At 31.7% G+C, this 22,423-nt stretch overlaps 3 protein-coding genes across 9 annotated transcripts in view; 2 read left to right on the top strand and 1 right to left on the bottom strand.

The window, feature by feature from the left end:
- Positions 1-1,273: 1,273 nt before the first annotated feature.
- Positions 1,274-3,915, bottom strand: LOC122715670. The gene is made up of 3 exons (XM_043938038.1): positions 3,555-3,915; positions 2,382-2,584; positions 1,274-2,043 (listed from the first exon to the last, which is right to left on the bottom strand). The coding sequence occupies exons 1-3, from the start codon at positions 3,640-3,642 to the stop codon at positions 1,381-1,383; spliced, it is 954 nt and encodes a 317-aa protein (XP_043793973.1). The 5' UTR covers positions 3,643-3,915; the 3' UTR covers positions 1,274-1,380.
- Positions 3,916-5,166: 1,251 nt separating this feature from the next.
- LOC122715668 lies at positions 5,167-8,106 on the top strand. The gene is made up of 2 exons (XM_043938035.1): positions 5,167-5,616; positions 5,823-8,106. Exons 1-2 carry the CDS (start codon positions 5,167-5,169, stop codon positions 7,986-7,988), a joined length of 2,616 nt encoding a protein of 871 aa, XP_043793970.1. The 3' UTR covers positions 7,989-8,106.
- A 2,270-nt stretch (positions 8,107-10,376) lies between these two features.
- LOC122715667 (protein unc-80 homolog) overlaps positions 10,377-22,423 on the top strand; it is a 49,621-nt gene continuing 37,574 nt past the window's right edge. For 6 of the 7 annotated variants that reach the window (XM_043938028.1, XM_043938027.1, XM_043938031.1 and 3 more), the window contains exons 1-2: positions 20,991-21,162; positions 21,285-21,448. In XM_043938028.1, coding sequence (XP_043793963.1) covers positions 20,994-21,162; positions 21,285-21,448 — 333 coding nt within the window. In that variant the 5' untranslated portion in view covers positions 20,991-20,993. Of the gene's footprint in view, positions 10,702-11,682; positions 11,769-11,861; positions 11,965-12,894; positions 12,944-13,937; positions 13,965-15,651; positions 15,673-16,645; positions 16,792-16,887; positions 17,036-17,425; positions 17,658-18,834; positions 18,921-19,010; positions 19,095-19,171; positions 19,223-19,712; positions 19,841-20,067; positions 20,317-20,986; positions 21,163-21,284; positions 21,449-22,423 lie in introns of those variants that run through there. The other variant, XM_043938034.1, reaches the window with a different exon arrangement.

Raw genomic sequence — 22,423 nt, 5'->3', positions numbered from 1 at the left:
TTTAGATAAAAATTTGAATATTTAGAAGGTTCAGAAATATGAACTCTTAATATTTGATTCTTTGTAAACGAGTTATGTAATTAAAAAATTCCTTTATTATCCAAATTTCCAAAGTTGGCAAATCAATTAAATAATTGATTTATCAATTAAAAATTTAGACAAGAAAGAGATTCTCGAATGGTTAATTTCCATTTTCCAGAAAATATGACTTATATTGGTTTCCATTGGCTTCTGAATTCTTCATCTAGGAAACTTACTTCACGAAAAACTACAAATTCATCATTTGTGTCAACGAAAAATTTCTTTTTAACCATTCAAATAATTTAATTTTTTTCCAAATATTTTTCAATATCGTTCATAGATTTCGAGATATTCTAGTTCAAAGCAGGACACTTTGTATACGTAAAAATAAATTTTATGCATCATACGTATATTACCTTGTCAATACACTTACTATTAACAATATCAATAAGTAAAGGTTCCCGGTGTTATAAATTTTCTTCCACAATTACTTTCAACTGTTTAACAATCCATTTGATATAAACACTGAGAAGCCAAATTGGTCAAATTCCATTTCTTTCTTTCTTTTTTTTTTTTTTCGAAAATTCTTTCGGAATTCAATCTCATTTATATCCTTTTATATTCAAACATTAAATCAACAACGATGAGATTAATCAATTTAGCCTCTTAGATCCACCAAGTTTTCGTTGTTATCAGATACAATTACGATTCGAATTAAATAAAAAAAAACTGGTAAAATGACACAGAATCCCATACTCAACTTAACCTTTCGTTCAAAATTAAAATAAACTTTATTGTTTACCAAAAAAAAAAAAAAAAAAAAAAAAAAAAAAAAANAAAAAAAAAAAAAAAAAAAAAAAAAAAAAAAAAAAAAAGACTGCGTTATATAAAAATTTGTAAGCTACATCTTTTCCTCCACGGTGTCCTTAGGAACGCGTGGAATTTATTTCACGTCTTATATTCATATATATATATATACATACATGAATATAAATATATATATATATAACTCGGTAAGAGGTTAAGCGTGCGTAGACTACGCTGCACGCGTGGCCAATTGATGACTAAACTAGGGAGTTTATATTTAAATCGGCTCGGGGAGCGCGTTTCGCGTTTTAAAAAAAAAAATTATAGGTTTACAAATTCGTTCGTGTGTGTGTATATGTGTGTACATGTATGTATGCGTGTGTGTACGTATGTGCGTGTATATATAATGTGTGTATATGTGTTTTTTATTTTTTTCCAGACGTTGCTGCTTTTTCATATTCCGTTCCATCGAGAGAGAGGGGGGGGGGAGAAGGAGGAGGGAAGAGGGTGGTGAAAAAAAAAAAACTGGACAACTCGGCCATCCCCGAAAAATCATTTCTTTCGACGTCCGAAAATCGTGCGGAACAGCTTCCTCGTTCTGCTCAGGATACCCTTCTTCTTCAATTCCTCGGATTGCGTCTCGTTGTGGGTAAGACTCTTCGTCTTCCCGGACGGGCGTTGCTCCACGTCTGGGGGCAGGGGAGAGGAAGTGATATCCTCGATGGCCACCTCCTCCAAAGAGGAGTTCTTTGGGAACGGCGTCGAGGAACCGACAAAGGACGATGCTAGCCCGTCGTAAGCGAAGTCGCAAACGTCCGTCCTGCTCTCGGGGATCGATTCAACGTAATTCTGATCCGGGTCGTCGATACTCTCTATGGTCCTTATGAATTGCTCCTCGGACTCCTCCCAAACCTCGATCTTCTCCTTGTTCACGGCCGGCTCGGGCTCTTCGTTCTCCTGCTCCTTGCCCCGCTCCCCCATCCTCGACTCGAGCTCCTCGATCATTCGATATATCAGGCTGGTGGACACCCTCGTCGCCTCGGAACTGTCGGTCACCTTTTCAAGGCGGGCGCAGGTCGGGTCCGCCGCCATCTCGATCACCGCGTCGTGGATTATCTGGTGCACGTCGCCCTGGCCCTGGGTCGAATGCGTCTCCACGGGGGTGGCGGGCTCCGTGTATATGATATTGTCGATGTTGTGCACGATGTGTTTCACCTGGATCCACAAATTGTATTAATTGGGGATTGTTGAGGGATAAAAGAAAGGATGAAAGGGTGGGGGATTGGATGATTGGCAATCTATTTTCGGGAATTCTAATAATTTAGCAATTGGATATTAATAATCATTAATTTTTTTTTTAAGAAATGCAATAATGGATCTGACATATGTATATATATAATTTATCATGGATCTTTTATTTTATAATTAGGGCAGTTAATGATAATGATTTTGATTAGATTTCTTAGAATTCGAACGAGGATATTAAATATTTTATATATATATATACATTATTAGAGATTAACAAAATAAACTTCGATATTATTTTCATTTACCTGTTTCTCTAATTTAGATAGGTGTAAAGGCATAGGAGTCGAATCTCCGATTTGCAGATTGTGTAAACCGCATACCATCTTCTCTATTATCTCCGCATTTTCCGTCTCGTTTCGATCTGTACACAAAAGATCCTGCATTTGTTGCGCAGCCTGCGATTGGGTATCGGTCGTTTCTTGTCGATTATCCGGCATTTGTAATTTTTCTGGCAACGTTATTTTTTTTCGTTGATTGCAATTTGTCAAAATTAATGCGAATTCCTGTCTACGCGAATAACATACTTATATTTCCTTTAAATAAGCTTAAAAATAAATATGGAATCATTTTACACACACACACACATACACATACGTTTTGTTAACAACGATATAAAACAAAAATTATTTTCAAATCGAAAGCTCGCTTATTAAAACTTTTAAAAGAAAAAAGTATAGTTATTTTTATATTAACAATTAAAAGATTGGAATTTTTGAATCGTGTCATTTATTGCAATAAATGGGATATATGTAATAGTTACTAGATTGCGGATTTTTATATAAATAATATTTCTAACATGTTATCGTATTAATTGATATTCGATGTTATATATATATGTTACATATCGATTTAAAAATATAACTTAAAAAAATATACTTTTTTCATCTGGGAAAAAAATTTTTTGTATATATAAGAAGCTCACAGGAATATTTTCAATATTTTAAATACTGAAGATAAGAGAAATCTGCAGTGATAATACAGAAAGTAATAAGATGTAATTAGATCAAATTTAAAATTTAAATATTAGATATATATACATACATACAGATGTGAAAATGTTATTTTTCAATCTACAAGTTAATTTTTTCAAACATACGATATCGATTTACCAAGCAGGAAACCTTGAAAAAATTATTGTCATATATCATTATAATATAAATTATGAGAGATGTACACAATAAAATTATTAATATTTCACAAACGTATAAATAATATATAAATAATATATATATGTATATACACACGTATATATACCAATCGCATATATCCTACATAATGTCACATATTAGTTGAACGTTTGAACACGTTTCAGTTGTGTAAAAAAATTCACAATCTAGCATTGTGCAAATTGACAGAACCTAAATAAAACAAAATTCAACGAAATGTCCTATTTACATCGGACAATAACAACTGCTCACCTTCATTCGTATCAACCACATCGAAAGCTTCTAACATTATCTTGTCAATTAAACTTTTTGCGAAAGCTTCGACCATAATTTGAGGCATTATCAAATCGACAAAGAACTGAAATCGGTAGCTGTTAACGGTTGCGATCGTCACGTTTTACACGAGCATGGCAAATACGCATGCACTTGAATTTTGCCAATTGTGCGTTCGTACTGTTTTTGAATTTCACACTTTATTCGATCAACGTATCTATTAAATTGATCAACAAATAAGTTTAAATATGAACTGAGAATACGAAATTTACGTAGGGTTATCGATACCCTAAAGTGAACTCGTAAAATGTCTGCTCGTGTCCAGGAAAATGTCAGAAGATGGTGAACAAATTATATTTTCAAGGTGTCGCCCATTCACTTCATGGAAACTGATTATACGCAACGTATTGTACAACTTTGAATATAATAATTTTATTAATTAAAAATTTTTAAAATCGTATCAATCAATATCTTGTTAATAGACCTAACCTATACAATATTAATGTTAATATTTTTATTATACGATAGAATTGTTATTGCAACTCCTCGTTGATTTTTAAATTAAATTCAATTCGAAGCCAGAATATTGCTGAATAAATAAAATTATACGGAATTAAAAAAGGAAATCGGATAAATATTAATGATTATTATTATTAGTAGATTTAACCTAAAAAAAAGCGTTGAAATAAAAATTTTATTACAACAGAATCGTCGACTGAACGTTCAACGTTGAATCAAGGATAGAATATTAAATAAATAAATGAAGGTTATGAAAAGAGGATTAGAGAAGTTTGTGCAAAATTATAAAAGAAAATTCATAGATATTAATTAGAGTTAATCTATAAAATAATAAAATAAAATTTTTATCATAAGACAAGTGTTGACAGTCTCTCAATGTTAAATAAATTAAAAATCAGATATTAACGAACAAGCAAATATTTATAGACATTAATGATCAATGATCAATTATTGATCAATTATTAACAGATTATTAATCTGTATATAATAAACGAAATATTAAAATATAAAAAAACTTTTATTATAACAGGATTGTGAATAATCGTGAAAATCGAATCGAATATCGAATATTAACGAATAACATTAATAATATTGACATAATAATTGATCAACAGATAATTAATCTACTAAAATAAAATTTTTATATTGAAATAAAATTGCCTAAACTTAATTTCGTATCGAATTCAAAAACCGTAAAGAATACCGACATATAAATAAACGAAAATTCATTTATTTTAACGAGAATTGATAATAATAATAATCGATAGAACGCTGCAAAATTACTAAAATAAAATTTTTATTTGCAACAGAATTACCGATATAACCTCAAATTGTGTCAAACCCCGTCAAAGGTAAAATAATCGACATATAATAAACGATCGAAGATTTGCTTAACGCGATAAATTTGCAAAACGCGAAATTTCCAATAAGCGATAAAAATGGAATCAATATTAATATTAACAATCTACAAACTAGATAAAAAAATGTCAGTCTATTCCAGGTTGAAGTACCTTCAATATCATCGTACCGTACAAGTATCGAGAAACTGAAGAAGCTATCGTATCCATTAGATATGGATCAAAATAAGTACATAGAAGTAAGAATCTTCGAACCTGTTGCAGAAATTCCTACTTCCGACACTGCCCACGAATATTCCATAAAAACGTTGAGCACGATTCACGAGTGCGATAGCGCGAAGGTTGCACACGTGCAAAGAAATTTGAAATCTAACGTCAGAAATTCCCCGTTCTCTAAACAGAGGGCGGACTCGATCCGCGCCGACGGCCCCCTCGACATCGATCTTCTATTGCGTTATTACGCGTGCAACTCGGACATGGAGAAGTCGATAAACAAAGTTTTCGGGGAGATAGACCAGCACGTGAGCAAGGACGTCGATCAGGGCGGGCCTCTGGTCGAGTTGGCCGCCGTTTACAAAATTTGCGACTCGTTGAAAAACTCGTCCAAAAGTTCCTTGGTGTCCACGTTTAGATATCTCGATGTTCTCGCCAAGTTGCAGTCTTTGGTACGTGAACGTACGCCTGCGTGTGCGTGTATGCGTGCGTGTGTGCGTGAAGCAAGGATAAATTTAATCGTATTTCAAATAATATATATATATACATATATTTTTAGAAAATTCCTTTCCTAATTCCTTCGCAATTTTTCGAAATATAAATATAAATAAAAATTCTTTCTGAAGAAAAGAAATAAAATATTCTCAATTTTCCGCAGGTGCGTCGATGCAGCAACGAGAGATTGGACCACCTTCTATCGACGGATCCAACGTTGAAAATGTGCAGGCATTGCGGCGTTGTCAGTTGCACGAATCCTAAAAGCACGTTCATCGAGCAACGGATATCCCCCCTTCCCACCTCCTACTTCTTGAGCACGCAAATGTTCTCCGACATACCGAGCAGCGGGGACGACGACTTCAGGAAACATCATCAAATGGGCAGAGGTCCGAACAAGGAGCAAGCTCGGTTCGGGAAATATTATAACGTGCAGAGGAAGGATAACCGTTTCTCGCGAAAGGAGAGGATGGTTGAGAACGGCGGCGGGAAGGCTTACGGTTCGAGGGAGGTGAGTTTGAGGGTTAAACGGGAGAACAATTACCATTTGGCCGCGCCTCAACGCGTCGAGACCATGGTGGCCGAGCGGGAGAACGAGGACACGACGCAGGAGGGCAGCAACGACGGGGAGGGTCCTCCGTCGCAGAGCGCGAGGGCGAAGAATTCGTTCAAAGTGATCTCGAAGCCGATGTGCAACGGCTCCAACGTGGAAAGCAAGGAGAAGTCTAGGGGTAGCAAGTTCTACGCCGACGTTCAACCGGCGAGCAAGAAGTCGGATTGGAGGGCGAAGGACGACATGAACGGGAACGAGTGCAACGAGAAGATTCTAAGGGACATCGTGTACGAGACCCCGAAAACCGAGTTGGGGGAGGAGGAGGTGGTTGAGAATCGGTCGTCGTTGATGAGCGAGAAGCGGAACGAATCGGCGACCACGAAAATTGTTCACGGAGCGAATTCGTCCGGCAACGTGATGGCGTATTTGGCACGGGGCCGTCTCGAATCGATGGACGGCAGAGAGAATGAATCCGTTTCGAAATCGGGTGAAAGAGCGTGCGTTCACCACGCTAGATACACGACCAACGAGAGGAGTTTCGTGTTGCACAACAACCGCGATCGGAATTCGGAATTTTTGATCCGCGAGAGATTGGTACCCAGGGACAAGATGGCGAGAAGTTACGAGAAGAAAATGATTAGGCTGGAGCCCATGCAGAATTTGAAACAATTCAGGAGCGCCACGTGTCTGATGGAGGACGACTCGTTGGAAAATTGCGAGCACCGGGACGAGATCCAGGTCGGGCAGGGGAACGAGAGCAACACCTCGATGGTGAGCTCCTCCTCGGCCGAGAACATGATCCGGGAATGGGTGAAAGCGCCCCTCCAGAGGATCCAAGACGGAAGGTACAACAACAAAAGCTCGGACACCTCGAAACCGTCCGTGATCGACTCGAAGGAGGGAAGACGATTTTGGACCAAGGAGAAGTCGGTTCACTGCGGGGATGGTTGGGCCGAGGAGAGGCGGAACCAATTGGAGAATAAAAACGCGGACGAGATAGAGAAGAGATCGTCTTCGAAGAACAAGTACTCGAACAGGCAGATTATATCGAGCATAGTGGGTGGCTTCAAATTGTGGAGCAGCAAAGAATCGATAAGCAACAAGACGAGCGAGAAAGGGGAGAGGCCGGAGGGTAGGAAGAGCGAGAAACGTTTCGGCAAACATTTGTTCGAATCGTTCAAAACTTTCAAATCGTTGAGATCGGTGAGATCGAAGAACAGCAGCGAGAACAAATCCTCGTCCGCCACCTGCTCGTTGTCGGATCGCGTAGGTAACGTGACGCGAAAGATCATATACAACGAGTCCTCGTTGAAGAACGTGATAGACAAGAATGGGAATTACGGGAACAAAATGGAGGACGTGTTGCTGTTGTACAGAAAGGTGTTGGAGAGCACGGAGGAGATGGATTGGCGGAGTTTCCAGAGATTCGTGGAGAACTTGCACCCGAGCAAGAGGAATCTTTGGAGGGATATTTGCAAGATCATTGACGAGAAATTGGAGGTGACGAGGGGGGACGACAAGAGCGCGGAGATATGCATAGAGATCACGTCCACCCCTTTCGAGGAAGGGAAGAGGAAGGAGAGGAAGGAGGGGAGCTCGAACGAGATCGTGTTCGAGATGGACATAACACTCGGGGACATGGAGAGGTGTCTTGGTAGGCAACTGTCCTCCACCGAGGAAGAACAGCTTGACACCCTTAAGGAGCCCAGTCAAGTTATTCAAGTTCGAAACGGCGAGGTTTGTGATATTGAAGAGGACTCTAATCAAGCTGAATAAGCGGTCTTCGCTTTTCAATTTTTCGCCCGTATTATATAATTCTGATTATCGTCCTCTTCTTTTCATCCTTCCTTTCGTACTCCCTTATACTTCCTGTCTATATTCCATCATCCCTATATTCTTTCATTTTTCCAGCATCGTTGGTAGATAAACATCGCAAAATTATTTGTAAATAATTGTTATTGCAAAATTGAGAAATTTCGCTTTTTCTTATTATATATGTATATAATGTATAAAAATGAGATTGTACTTTTGGAGAATTTGAAATATAAAAAAAGTTATGCAATTTCTGCGTCTCATTTCGAGCGATTGCCTTTCGAATCGTTCGAAAATTTTCAATGTTCGATTTTGTGATTTTATTCTATTCGTTCTAAAATATATAATTCAATAGCAAATGATGATTTAGCCGTATTGGAAATAAAGAGGAGGTAAGAGTTTAAACATAAAAGTTAACTCTTTCAAAATTAATGAGATAACACGTTAAAATTATACATATTATATTATTTGCAAAATTAATCTCAGGTAAGTAATTTTTATTGTTATTATTATTTTTATTGTCATTTACATGTCATCTACCATTTTTCTTCATCGTTTATTAGTAATGTAAAACTTCAAGGATTTACATTTTTATAAATTCAAAAATATCAGATCCAGATTTTAACTATTAGATTTATTAGATTCAAATATTATCTTGCAAAGTTAAATCAGTTAATTAAAAGCGATTAAAAAGATGGATTAGATATATTCAAAGAAAGGAAAAATGTACATATAAAATTACAAATATCTCCTCAATTTCTATCTCATTCTTGGAAAGTTAGATGACACAAAAAATGGCAAAAATATTTATTTGACTCCATATCCCCTTCTTTTTCTTATTACGTTGACAAGAAAGATACATCGATTGATCGCAGAACCTCGAAAGCCTCTTCATGAATGGAAACTTATGGAAAATATTATTTTATTATTAAATATATTATTTTTTTTTATAAAAAATAAGCTATCCACAAAAAAACCAGATCGAATTATCCAAAATAGAAAAGGTGGATTAGCTTGAATAAGAGAAAGTACCTACAATTGTAAAAATCTATCAATATTTCCTTAATTCCTATACATATACATATACAAAGAAAAGAATTATATACATTCTTCTTTTCCTTGTTGCAAAGTGAAGAAAAGATTTCATAAATGGGCTAGATAGATGTAAATAGAAATACAATAAATTATAAATTATAAAAAAATCTATCAATCCCTCTCTCTTTTATGCCAATTTATCTTCTTAAATCCAAAATAGATAAGATGGGATTGATTACAAGAAAATATATAAAATTATTGTAAAAATCTATCAATTCCTTTACATACATACATACATACATATATATATATATATATATATACAAAGAAAAGAATTATATATATTCTTCTCTTTATATATATATATATATATATACAAAGAAAAGAATTATATATATTCTTCTCTTTTTTGTTGCAAAGTGAAGAAGATTTCATAGATGGGCTAGATAAATATAAATAGCAATACAACAAATTATAAATTATAAAAGAATCTATCAATCCCTCTCTCTTTTATCCCAATTTATCTCTCTTTTTAAATCCAAAACAGAAAAGATAGATTATTTACTTGAATAGAAGAAAATATATAAAATTATTATAAAAATCTCTCAATTCGTACATGTATATATACAAAAGAAAGAATTATATATATTCTTCTCTTTCTTGTTGCAAGTGAAGAAGATTTCGTAGATGGAATAAATAAATGTAAATAGCAATACGACAAATTATAAATTATAAAAGAATCTATCAATCCCTCTCTCACAAAACAAAAAAGATAGATTATCCTATTTAAATAAAAAAAACTATACAAAACTGTTACAAAAATCTATCAATATTCTGTCAATCCCTCTTTCTCTCATATCTCTTTTATATCTTTTCAAATCGGTTAACCGTAGACGGAAAAAGTTGGTTAATCCAAATAACTGCGCGTACAAAATTACCATGAAAAATTTATCAATTATCCCCTCCTCCCCTCTTTCCCTCTCCCTCTTCTTCTTTCCAAGTCACCTTCGCAAAAGCGGATCGGTGGATCGCGGAAGAGGCTCGACGGATGCAAGGTGTGTTAGGCGGGTAAGCGGTGGGTTGGCAAGGTGCGCGGAGAGGGGTGTTGGTCTCCCCCGGCAGAAAGTAGGGGTGGTCCAGCGAGCAGATTCCTGGGCTGATCGATGGAACGACCGGCGCATTGGATTTTCCAAGAGTAGCGCGCGCATTCCCATCCTTTCCCAACAGCGTTACATCCACATCCACCTTTGTGTCTCTCCTCAGTCACTCACGATCCTGGCGCGGTGGTGCATCCGCCTTTACCCGGTGAGCGGCGGCACAGGGCCTGGAAGCAACGAGAGCAATTGTGTCACTAGGCCGTGTGCGTGTGGCCACGTGATTTCCTTTCGTTGCACGGTGCTGCTCTCCCCATCTCCGCAACACCAATCGTGCCAGATCCGGCCAGATCCCTCCAATCCCTCCTCGTGGAGAGGATCTTCGATAGTGCGCGATATCTTTCTTGGCGATTTCTTCCTCTTCCCCTACCCTTCCTCCCTCGTAAAGGTGTGTGCTCGCTATACCAACCCCCGCTATTGCTTCTTTATATCTCGAATACACGTAGGTGCGTAGCAACGAAGCAGCAAACGTAGCGGCTCTCGAAACGGTGGGTGAGAAAGAGTGGATTCGGAGGATGATCGAGGTGGCTCGAAATTTATTCTGTAATTTTTTTCTTCTTTTCTTCCTTCTTCTTTTTCGAAGAGGAAGAGAAGCGAAAGAATTTGGAATTCGTTCGATGATTTTGGTTACGGTGATAGTTTATTTTATTTTATTATTAATTATTTTATTTTGGTTATATTTTGGTGTTTGTTGCAAACGTTCATTGGTTTGGTTGAGTGATCGATTTTATCCTATTATATTCTATCAGTCTCTATTCGGCGCGATAAAAGCAATTTCTTTTTTGCGCATAATAGGCCACGATCGTGAAAAGGTTTCCACGTGTTTGATCGCGTATTAGCGACCAAGAATCTGACAACAACTGTGGAACTGGTATATTTTTTTTTTATCTGCAAGTTCAATCTGTTCACCGTTCGTTTAATTTCCATTCTGTCTTCCATTCCGCGCACGAATAATAAATGAATTCGAAATTGAATTGAATGACTTAAATGTGTTTGGATCGGAGAAATAGTAATTATTTTATACCCGAGGTGTTTGCGTAACAATTTTCTATTATAATTATGATAATTGTCTTTTTATTAATTTATTAATCGCGTAATAATTCTTTGGTCGAATGATTGGCAAGTAGACGCTTTTTCCTAATAAATTATAACAATTTTATTTTTGAATTCTATTTTTCATTACGAATCACTCTTTAAAATTATTCATTCTATTAGATATTTATATATATTTATATATTACGAGTAAAATTTGAATATATAAAAATTTACAATTTACAAAATGAGAAACAAAAAATTTGAGGAATAAATTTTAATTTAATTCTTCGTTCAACTATCATAATTTAAACGAAATAATTTCCTTCTTTCGAATTCCATTTCTATCGATCCGATCAAAGCTGGAATAAAAAAAAAGATTCGAGACACTTGGGTGGCGAACGACACTCCCTTAATTGATTTATATGCGATGACAGGGTGAGCCTAACGTGCGTTTAGAGTAACACGAAAAGAACGGCTGATGTCGCTGGGAAGTGAACGGGAGAGTATTTGCTATTCTCAGGTGAGGGCACGTGGCTTCTCGACGATACTATACGAAACTGGATCTCATCCTGCTAATGATAAATTTATGAAAAAAATGATGAAATGATTTTAGACGTTTCTACCGAAAACATGCACAAACGTCGATCCCTCGATGGAAACATACAGGAACAGGCTTTGCCCATCCCTGTTCAGATGTTCCTTTGGAGACAGTTGAGGTACTTATAAGAGTAAATTTAATTTATTATTTTTACCTTTGTGCGTAGATATCTCACGATTACAAAAAAATTTCACGTGTTCCTTGTTAGAAAATTGCTATTGCGTAAAAAAAATAATCGGATACGATAAACAGAGAAGAATCGTAATTTGTAATTTTATAAATTATCCACAGAAGGATGTATGGAACGTTAACGCGTCGATTTATAGCCGAATATCGAGTTATAAATATAAAGAGGATTCTTTAGTTGTGTAAGAAGTGGTATTTCTTTCCGATTGCTTAATTCATTGAGTATAAATTTATGACTGATATCATATACTATATAATTATACATACTATATGTATAATTATCGAGTAAAAAATGATTCTATTAAAGTCTACCAATTAAAATCGAATCTATTAATGATATATAACATATATAACGTGAATGCACATAACATAAGATTTATAATAAGTAATTTTAATCATTATTTAAATTGTTTCTTGATTCAATAATTTTATTTATCATTCATTTACCAAATAGTTTTAGCAGTTAACGAGAAAAATATCCGAATATTTGTAAACAGTAGCGTTTATTTTGTCTATAAAAAAATTATTTACAAAAATTTAATAATAAATGATCATCAACGAAATACCAACGATTTCATAACGTATACGTTTAATGTGATTGATTAAATGTTATACAACATCATTCGTAAGAATAAAAATGGCGTTGCAAATATTTTTTATAGCCACTGTATGTCGAAAAATCATCAGACGTGTCTTGATGAACAAGTTTTCCATAATCGATGTTTAAATTATTATCATCTGAACGTTGATTAAATTCTTATTCGTTTCTCTTCTATTAAACGTCATTTTTAATCACTCATTCGTATGAAACTATATTATTATATTACACAATTGTACAGAATACGTAATTTGCATATTACAGGCCATTCATTCGTGCGAAACTTGGCAAACTTCACGAGGCATCCTGCACGGTAAAAATTCATATACCTTTGTCTCTTTTTAATCTTCGTGAAAACACATGAACACGTGTATGTGCGTGCGTTAACGAAAAAATTTAGTGAAACAGTAGCAAAAAGATACACGTATGTTCACAAATTGTTTTTATTAAATTAATTTATTTTAGCGATAAATCTTAATTATATTCATATCGTACGATTAAGTAATTTTTTTTTATTCAAAGCGATTGTACAAAAAGTCTCGTGACACAAGACACGCGATGTTTTTGACACAAGTTATAGAGATAAAAAAAATATTTCAAATTTATAGATACATGCTTTTAACAATGGAGGAACAATTTGTTTTGTACAAATTTTTCGCTTTCGTGATTGTCCACGAATTGTGAATCTGTTGTGCTTTTTGTTTATTTCCCTTGGTTTTTTAGTACCTTCGATATTAACAATTTTGAAAGCGTTCGAGTTAATTTGAATTTTTGATTTTAATTTGATTTTATCGATTTATTTGAAATTTTTATCATTCAACAAATAAAATTTCAATTTTTAACGGGAGATCAACAAGAAAAAAATTTCTTATCAGAAAAAATATACTTTCAAAAATTTAAATTTTAGCGTAACAATTTCGTAATGTAAATTAATATTTAATCATTATTCATTAAAATTTCGAGGTTTCAAAAAGAATAAAATGATTCGTCTTTGAAACGATAAGTCTCAATGAAATAAATCAAATACAATTGTCAACAACAAAATTTTCATTGACTTATCATGGAAACTTTATTCGAGCATTTTTTTTTTTTGCACTCATGGAATCCAAAAGAATAATAATAATAATACTTGAAGATTTGAAATTCCGCCAATTACAAAGAAAAAAAAAAGAAAAAGTAGCACAGGATTTCATGCCGTGCAAAATCCTTATCAATCATCCTATCAGCCTTTTGTTTTCCAATACCTACCCGACCTGCACTAACAATGTAACCTCCTCCACGCTGCCGCCTCCACGTGTCACCTGCAGTTCTGTCAACACGCGCCAGGCCATCATGTAAGTTCGCTGATACCTGCCTGCTCCCAACTGCTGCTTATCAACCTATTTGCAATATTTTATATATTTCTCTGATTATTCTGGTTCGATTATTAGACAGAATTTACTTGATTGTAAAATTGTATATTACACACTTATTGCATGATTCTTCTCGACGTAGAATGGTAAAATTGATGCACACTTGGATGGAATTTGAAAACGAAAAGAAGTATTTATTTTAAAAAAGAAAAAAATTGAAGTGGGGGAAGAAAAATTAAAAGATATAGTTTTAGAAATATTATTTTTAGTAGAAACTTACATTGTTGTGTAACAATTGTTGTTATAGTAAAGAATATTAGAATAATGAATAATGTTGTATTTAATATAATTAAATTATTGTAAGTATTATTCTAAGTAACATTAAGATTCTTTATGATAATAGATGATTTAAATTGAAAGAAAATATATAATATACATAGTTGAAAATCTATATTGGATTCATCTTTATCTAATAATAGTTATATATGATCTAAATTGAAAGATCAAAGAGTTTTGAGAATTGGTTTTTGAAGGAAACAATGATTTTTTATTCCAAAATATGTGGAACTAAAGTTTAGTTCGTCTTTAATTTTTAAAGAGATCACGTTGAAGATACATTTGAAATGTATGTTAAGCATCCTTCTCATTATTTTTTGAAATTTAAGTTTAAAATAGTTCAATTTTTAATATAATCATTTAATTTTATTTTCTTATTGAAATATTTTCTAACAAATTTTTAATTCAAGATTAGCCTTTCTTATTTTCACTTTATTCTCCGTGAATAATAATAGTGTCTCTTAAAATATCTAAGAAAGAAAGAAAGTAAGATTAAATTAGGCAAGTGAAACAAATGAGAAACGAATTTTTTTAACTTCAACTTTTCAACTTTTCAATAAATTTCACGCGATGAGTGAGAGTGGTTGATGATAAAATGGCGCGCTTAGTGATCGCCATTGTACAATTGATCAGAAACGAGTAATGAAAAATAAAAAATGAATCTTTACATAATTGATGCATGGTAATTATTTATTATTCTTTCGTTTTCGAATTACAATAATGCAAATGTGCATTAATTTTCAGCCAATGTACAAATATTAACATCTGCTTCATTTTTTCAATATCTCTCAATTTTCTTTGTTGAATATTTTTGTGTAGTTTTTTTTTTTTTTTTTTTTAGTATCAAGTTTAAACTTGTATATAATGTTATATAACTTGTATAATGTTTGTTTTTTTTCTCTTTATCAAAATTAAGTAGATGTGAATACAGCTTTGAATTAAATAATAATTAATATATCATAAGCTGATATATTAATTCTTCTTTTCTATATATTTTTTTCACATCAAAAATTGAAATAATAATAAATTCAACAATTTTCACATTGTGACTCATAATATTCTTATTTCTTATTAAAGAATATCTAATAGAATTGTAAGCACTCTCTAATAATATTTTTCCAATTCTTTTTTTTTTTTTTTTTATTACTTATGCGATGCAAATATAATTTTACTTTGCATTATCTACTTTGCTTCTTGCAAGTATTCTTTCTCTCTTATTCATTTTTCTCATTGTTTTACTTGACTTCCCGTAAATTTATTCCGCGATCGATATTATTTTGTAACATTAATCTTGATTGTCCATTTTTTTCACGCACACACACACACACACAAGGAGACCAAAGAAGCTTGTACGGTCAGTATTACAAAAGTATCGCAGATAAATATCATCATAATTCATGATTTTAATTATTCTTAAAAACTTTTCTTCTTTATAAAAGTCACTTAAAATTATAATATTTAATTTTACACAATTGTAAATTATATATATACACAAGGTGTTAATAAAAATATGGGACATCTTTGGAGGGTGGATTCTAAACATCAAAACGATGAAAAAAGTTCATATACACGTATGTCCGATAAAGCCTAAATAACGAGTTATAAGCAATTTAAATTTGTATTAGATAGAGCGAGACGGCGAAAGAGCGAGAACATTCAGCTGGATGCGCCGCAGTGTTGCGTATTGCAACATCGCTTGCGTAGCGCAGTCCGATGAAAATAAATTTACTGATACTTTTTTATAATATAATTGATTATTTCATATGAATTTTACTGTAATATAAAGTATGTATTATGTAACTTCTTATTTAACAAAATCTTACTTCGAATAAATTTTAAATATAAGTAAATAAGTTTAACCTTATATATATATATATATATATATATATATATATTCAATATATTCAAAGTTAAAATATGATTATGCAACATGATGATATTTTATCAAAAAATTCATAAATCCTGAAATTTTATTTCTTCAATAGAAAAGTATTGGAAAGTATTCTTCGGAAATAAATTTAAATATAGACTTTTAAAAAGACATTTACACTTTATACATTTGTATTTCAATTGTATTTCGATTTATCATAAATTTTCTTTCCAAAGTTTTAATATACGCGAAGCCTTTTCTTTTTCACTTCGTATTCAACTTTCGAGTCATGAAAATTCGAATGAAATCAAATCTCGAGATTTAAAAATATATATATTATATATATATATATTATATATAACAAGACATGAAAATATACATATATATATATCGAGAAATAATTAATTCAATCGCTCGAATCGGCAATCTTAAAAGCTAAACTTCTGTTCGTTGATAGTCTCTGGAGAAGGTGTTAGTTCAGAATCTTCACAATGATTTAACACGCTCTTTGAGCCTGATATTGGGCACGGTGCCACGATGGCGTTTGATACAAGCGGCTCTTCCCTACGTTCTCCATGCCACGGCCAATCTTCTGCACAATAGGTGAGATTGTCTATCTTTATGCACACCCATTTTGTCGAGTTTTTGTATTTTCATGTCCCCTTTACCGGCAATCGTTTCTTCTCGTTAATCATTAAGGAAGGATTTTCAAACTCTCGGCGCAATGGAGACGACTCTGCTTTACATCCTTCACTGGATACTACTCGATGCTGCTGAAGAATGCGCCGAGACCGACGCCGACCCTGGGAATCCCTTTTACTATCTCTTTTCCATACCCACTATGAGCGTAAGTAATCTCTCATTTATTTTTGTTAAATTTGCAGTAATTTTGAATTTTTAAAAGTGTTTCGTAAATTTTCGCGAATATGAAAATAAATTTCACGATTATTCATGTTCACGAATGTAATTAATAACTTGTGATCATGAAATAAATGAATAGAAATATTTATAATTGCATTAAAGAGATGATATTTCAAATATATATTATTTATTTTGAAATGAATATTTCAGAATATTTACTTTTTGAAAAAATTAATTATTTTTTTATATTTTGCTTACTCCTTGCCAGTTTTAATATTACACGTGAAACGAAGCAATAAGTAATTTGAAGTAATCTTCAAATGATTTTAAATGTTTATAAATATGCGATTAATTTGAATGCAAATTTTTTTTTCAGTTATTTGTCTATCTTTTCGCACCGCTGTGCAATCATCTAAAAGATATCGATTTTAAAACGAATCTACGATTGGAGAACGGATTAAAAATATGGTCAGCTATGTACGAATGCCGCCACCCGGATACACCTTGCTTCACCACACACTGTCGGATTAAACCGCAAGCTTTGTGGAGCCGATCTTTCAAGACTTACAAGCAGCATCAAATGTCCGATGACGTGTTTGTCGGAAGAAGTAAACAACACATTTCACGTTATTATGCTATTTTTATGCTCTGTGGTTTCCATTATTATAGGCAATTAGTTTGAATATGAGAATATATTACGAGAGTTTTTCTTAAATATAGGATTTGCATTTTTTTTTTTTAAATGATGAAGAAAAATATTACAGATTTAATATTTGTTCAACGGATATTATTCTATTCTTATCTCGTATGATATAAAGCAACAAAAAAATCATAAATTTCATTTTGATATTGTCTATATAAAGTTAATATATACTCATTCTATATTTAAGTAATCGATCATTTGGAGAAATTATTATTTAAAGCAATCAAAAATATCCTTATGATTTTCAAATGATTATTTTCAAAATGCAAACAAATTTATTATATTATATTGAAAATCAATAATATAAAGCATCAAAAAATCATAAACTTCATTTTGATATTATTCATATAAAGTTAGTATATACTCATCCTATATTTAAATAATTGATCATTTGAAGAAATTATTATTTAAAACAATCAAAAATATTCTTATGATTTATTTTTTCAAAATGAAAACAAATTTATTATATTTCGGTTATTAAATATTTAAAATTCACCCAGTTAATAATATAAAATAATATATATCAAAAAATCATAAATTTTGATATTATTCATATAAAGTTATATAAACTCAATCTATATTTAAATAATCGATCATTTGAAAAAATTATTACTTAAAGCAATCAAAAATATCTTTATGATTTATTTTTTTTAAAATGGAAACAAATTTATTATATTGAAATAATATAATATAATATAAAGCAACAAAAAATTATAAATTTCATTTTCATATCATCCATAGACATATAAGTTACATATAACTCAATGTAAATTTAAATAATCGGTTATTTGGAAAAATTATTATTCAAAGTAATCAAAAATCCTTATAATTTACTTTTTCAAAATGAAAATGAAATGAAAACAAATTTATTATATTATATTGAAAGTCCACTCAGTTAATAATATAAAGTAACAAAAAATCATAAATTTCATTTTGATATTGTCCATATAAAGTTAGTATATACTCATCCTATATTTAAGTAATCGATCATTTGGAAAAATTATTATTCAAAGCAATCAAAAATATCCTTATGATTCATTCCTTTCAAGATGGAAACAAATTTATTATATTTCGGTTGTTAGATATTGAAAGTCCACCCAGTCAATCCGTCAGCGCATTTTCCGATCAAAGTTCGGACAAACCGTCAGCCAAACAATTGGACGAAGACGTAAGTGATGTAAAAGAAAATCAGAATTCGGAATAAATATCAAAGATCTTTTAATCTTTTTAATCTTTAATTTATAATATTCGCTTTCAGAATATTTGGGTATCATCGCCAAAGGATACCGTGTTTCCAGAAACCATTCCCGAGGAGAGCTCTGGTACCGAAGACGAACACGTAGTGAGTATCTCTAAAATATGAAATATCGTTTCTTATTAATTTGATCAATGAAATAATAGAATGTGTATGTGTATCAGATGATCTTCAGGTTACCATCCCTCAGCGAATCGGAGAAAGCACTTGACGGGGTAAGAAAAATATTTAATTTTGTTTTTTAATTCGAATAAAATTTCAATTATTCATTTTTCTAGATTTTCTTTTTTTTTTTGGAAGTGACTTGTGTTTTGTAATAATTATCGATGATAGTCAAACATTCTGAAAATATAAATATAAATAATAAAATTGTATTAAAATCCATATTATTTACGACTTGCATTTTATTTGTTTATTAATAATGTTTATTTTCAAAGATATATTTCTTATAATTTCGATTCTACTTTCATTCAAATATTTTCAGTAGATTTTAATACCTTGTTCATGAATTCATGAATTTATGTGTATACAATATTGATATTTCATAGGATATTAAAATTTTTTCTTACAATGTTATTTAACATTTCTTTCCCTTTCGATTATCAAAATTTTTCAATTTTATTTGAAATATCTCTGCATAAAAATGATTAAAAGTAACAAAATTAATTATAGATCAATAATCACACAATTTCCATTATATTTTAGGGTGAAGCTAGTATATTTCACGTAGCGATGGGCAGGACTACAGGTTTCTCCAAATTAAGAATAGAACAAGTCACAGCAATTTCAGCACTGGACACCAGACAATATCAAGAAAAATCATCGAGTATCGGGTAATTTCTATTTATATTATTGTTAATATTATATATTCTATTTTTATTCTTATTTTTATTTTATTCTATTTTATTATATTTTATTCTATTTTTATTCTATTTTTATTCTATTTTTATTTTTATTATAAATTCTTATTTTATTTTCTTTTCTTATTTTATTCTATTTTTGTTTTTATTATAAATTCCTTTTTTTACATTTGTCAAATAAAAATGTGTGGATTTGCCAGAGGTCTAGAGAGGGAGAAAGAAGATCAGAAAATGGAGAAAGAAACGGTAGATGGATCGAAAACAAAAGGATCTCTGACTCAACGAGGTCCTGGTGATTCGAGCATCGGAGGATTAACGAGCAGTTGCCCTGCTATCGATGCAGACGTTCGAGCCGCTACTTTTCTCGACGTGGCTGTGCTTAGGTGCCTTTTTGTTCCTCAATGGCAGGAGGAAGGTGTACACTGGGCTCTACAATTTTTATACCATAGGCATGTATAATATATATTGAATTTTGTTTTATCACTCGTGAACATATAATAATAATTGAGATTCCATTAAATTATTGGATTGTTTAAAGAATTAGAAATATATATTTTACTTGTAAAATTTTTTAAGAGAGAATTAACATTGTGTTAATTCAAATTTTTCAACAAAATTGAAAATTTAGAATTAAAATTTTTTTTTAATAAATAGATATTGCACCTTTTCTTTCTTCAATGTTTTAGAGCTATCAATGATATTGATTAAAAAGATAATGAATAATTTTGAATAAACACAAGCTATATATTCAGATTTATTCTTTCATTAATAAAGCTTTAAAGATTTATATATTTAAATAAATAATATTTTGTACATATATATATAAAGCTTTAAAGATTTGTATACATAAATAAATAATACTTTATATATATATATATATATAATGACAAATAAATATATATATATATATATTACTTTACTTTTTTCATTTAAAATTTAATAATATTACATTATATTTTAATATTACGTTATTTCTGTAAAAATGGAAAATATTTTCATACAATGAAAAATTTTTCCTCGTCGTTCTTGTATCACTTGAAATGTTAAATTGAATTATAGTTCTTTGAAATTGAATTTCGTATATTTAAAGTCGTTTTAATCGTGAAAAATGGTAAATAGATTACGCATGATAAACGAAGAGACATCTGTACAACAAATGCCACGTCGACGTAGTAATTCTTTACCTATACCTAAGATAGAAGTTTCGATTTATCAAAGTCCTGAAAATAAGAAGAAGGACGTGTCGAAAGATTTCATGGAAGTGCCGGAAGTTCGAGATGTTTCCTTGCTGACTGGTACGTGTGAAAATATCATACAATGAAAATTTACGAAAATATTAATAAAGAATTAATAAAAAATTTCACGATTTTTATTTTATTTGTGCTCCATGTTTTTTTTTTTTTGTGTCCCAATTTAGGCCATGATGGCGACACGAGTCATACAAGGCGAGCCAGTGAGAAATCGAAAAAGAGAATGAAAATGGCTGACCTTAAAGCATTTGTTGAGACAAAGTTATTATCAAAATCCGAAAAGGCACTTGAAAAAATTGGCCAGGAGGATTCGAAAATGCTATTTGACCAGGTAATTTATGAAATATTGTGGCGAATTTTTAAATTTTCTTTTAATCCATTTTCATCCATAATTAATAAACTATAAAATTTCACGTAAATGTATATCTTTAGTATTACATGTATTTCATATAAACGGCATAAGTTAATGACAAGTGTCTGAAGATTTAAAGAACGATTCTTCGAAGAAAAATAAGTTTTTAAATATCTTTAAATGCAAGCGATTATCACATAGTTTTTACTAAAAGTATATTAAAATTAGGAAAAATTTGAACCATCATAATTCCGAAGATAATAACCTCTGATCAACGAATTAAAAATCGTTAGAAACGCAGAATTTTCTCCTTTAAAACGCACTTTCATTTATCTCGATACGACTTCCGGTTCCCGAGATATTGTCGTGTAAAGAGAAGAGTAATTTTTAATCGTATATTTTAAACCCTATTAAACTTTATTAAAATTAGGAAAAATTTGAACTGATATAAGTATAAAGATAATGATCTTTGATCGATGAATCAAAGATCGTTAGAAGCGCAGAACTTTCTCGTTTAAAACGCACTTTCATTTATCTCGATCGACTTCCGGTTCCTGAGATATCGTGTAAAGAGAAAAGTAATTTTCGATCGTTTACTATCTCCATTCCTGTTATTTACTCGGACCTTTTGCTCGTACCTCTATCTCACTGATCTATCACAAACTCCGGACAAGCGACAGATAGAATTCTTGGAAAAATAGTATGCATTTCCAGGAAAAAAACGTCACTGAATCGTGAGTCGCTCATTCATTTGCACTGTTCTGAAACGCTATGAAAACTTTGCGTTCTTATCTCGACAACCGTTTGAGATATCGAGATAAAACAAAAATTGATTTCAATGATATGGTTTTCTCTATCTTTTGAATAGATTTTACGAAATCTCACTTAATTAACTTTGTGCGAATGGATGTGAAGTATATTCGATAATAACGCATTTTAGTTGTATAAAAATTC

The sequence above is a fragment of the Apis laboriosa genome, unplaced genomic scaffold (genome assembly GCF_014066325.1).
Source record: "Apis laboriosa isolate Shangri-la unplaced genomic scaffold, ASM1406632v1 scaffold39_cov144, whole genome shotgun sequence".
NCBI lineage: Eukaryota > Metazoa > Arthropoda > Insecta > Hymenoptera > Apidae > Apis > Apis laboriosa.
This window is presented reverse-complemented; position numbering and strand designations above follow the sequence as displayed.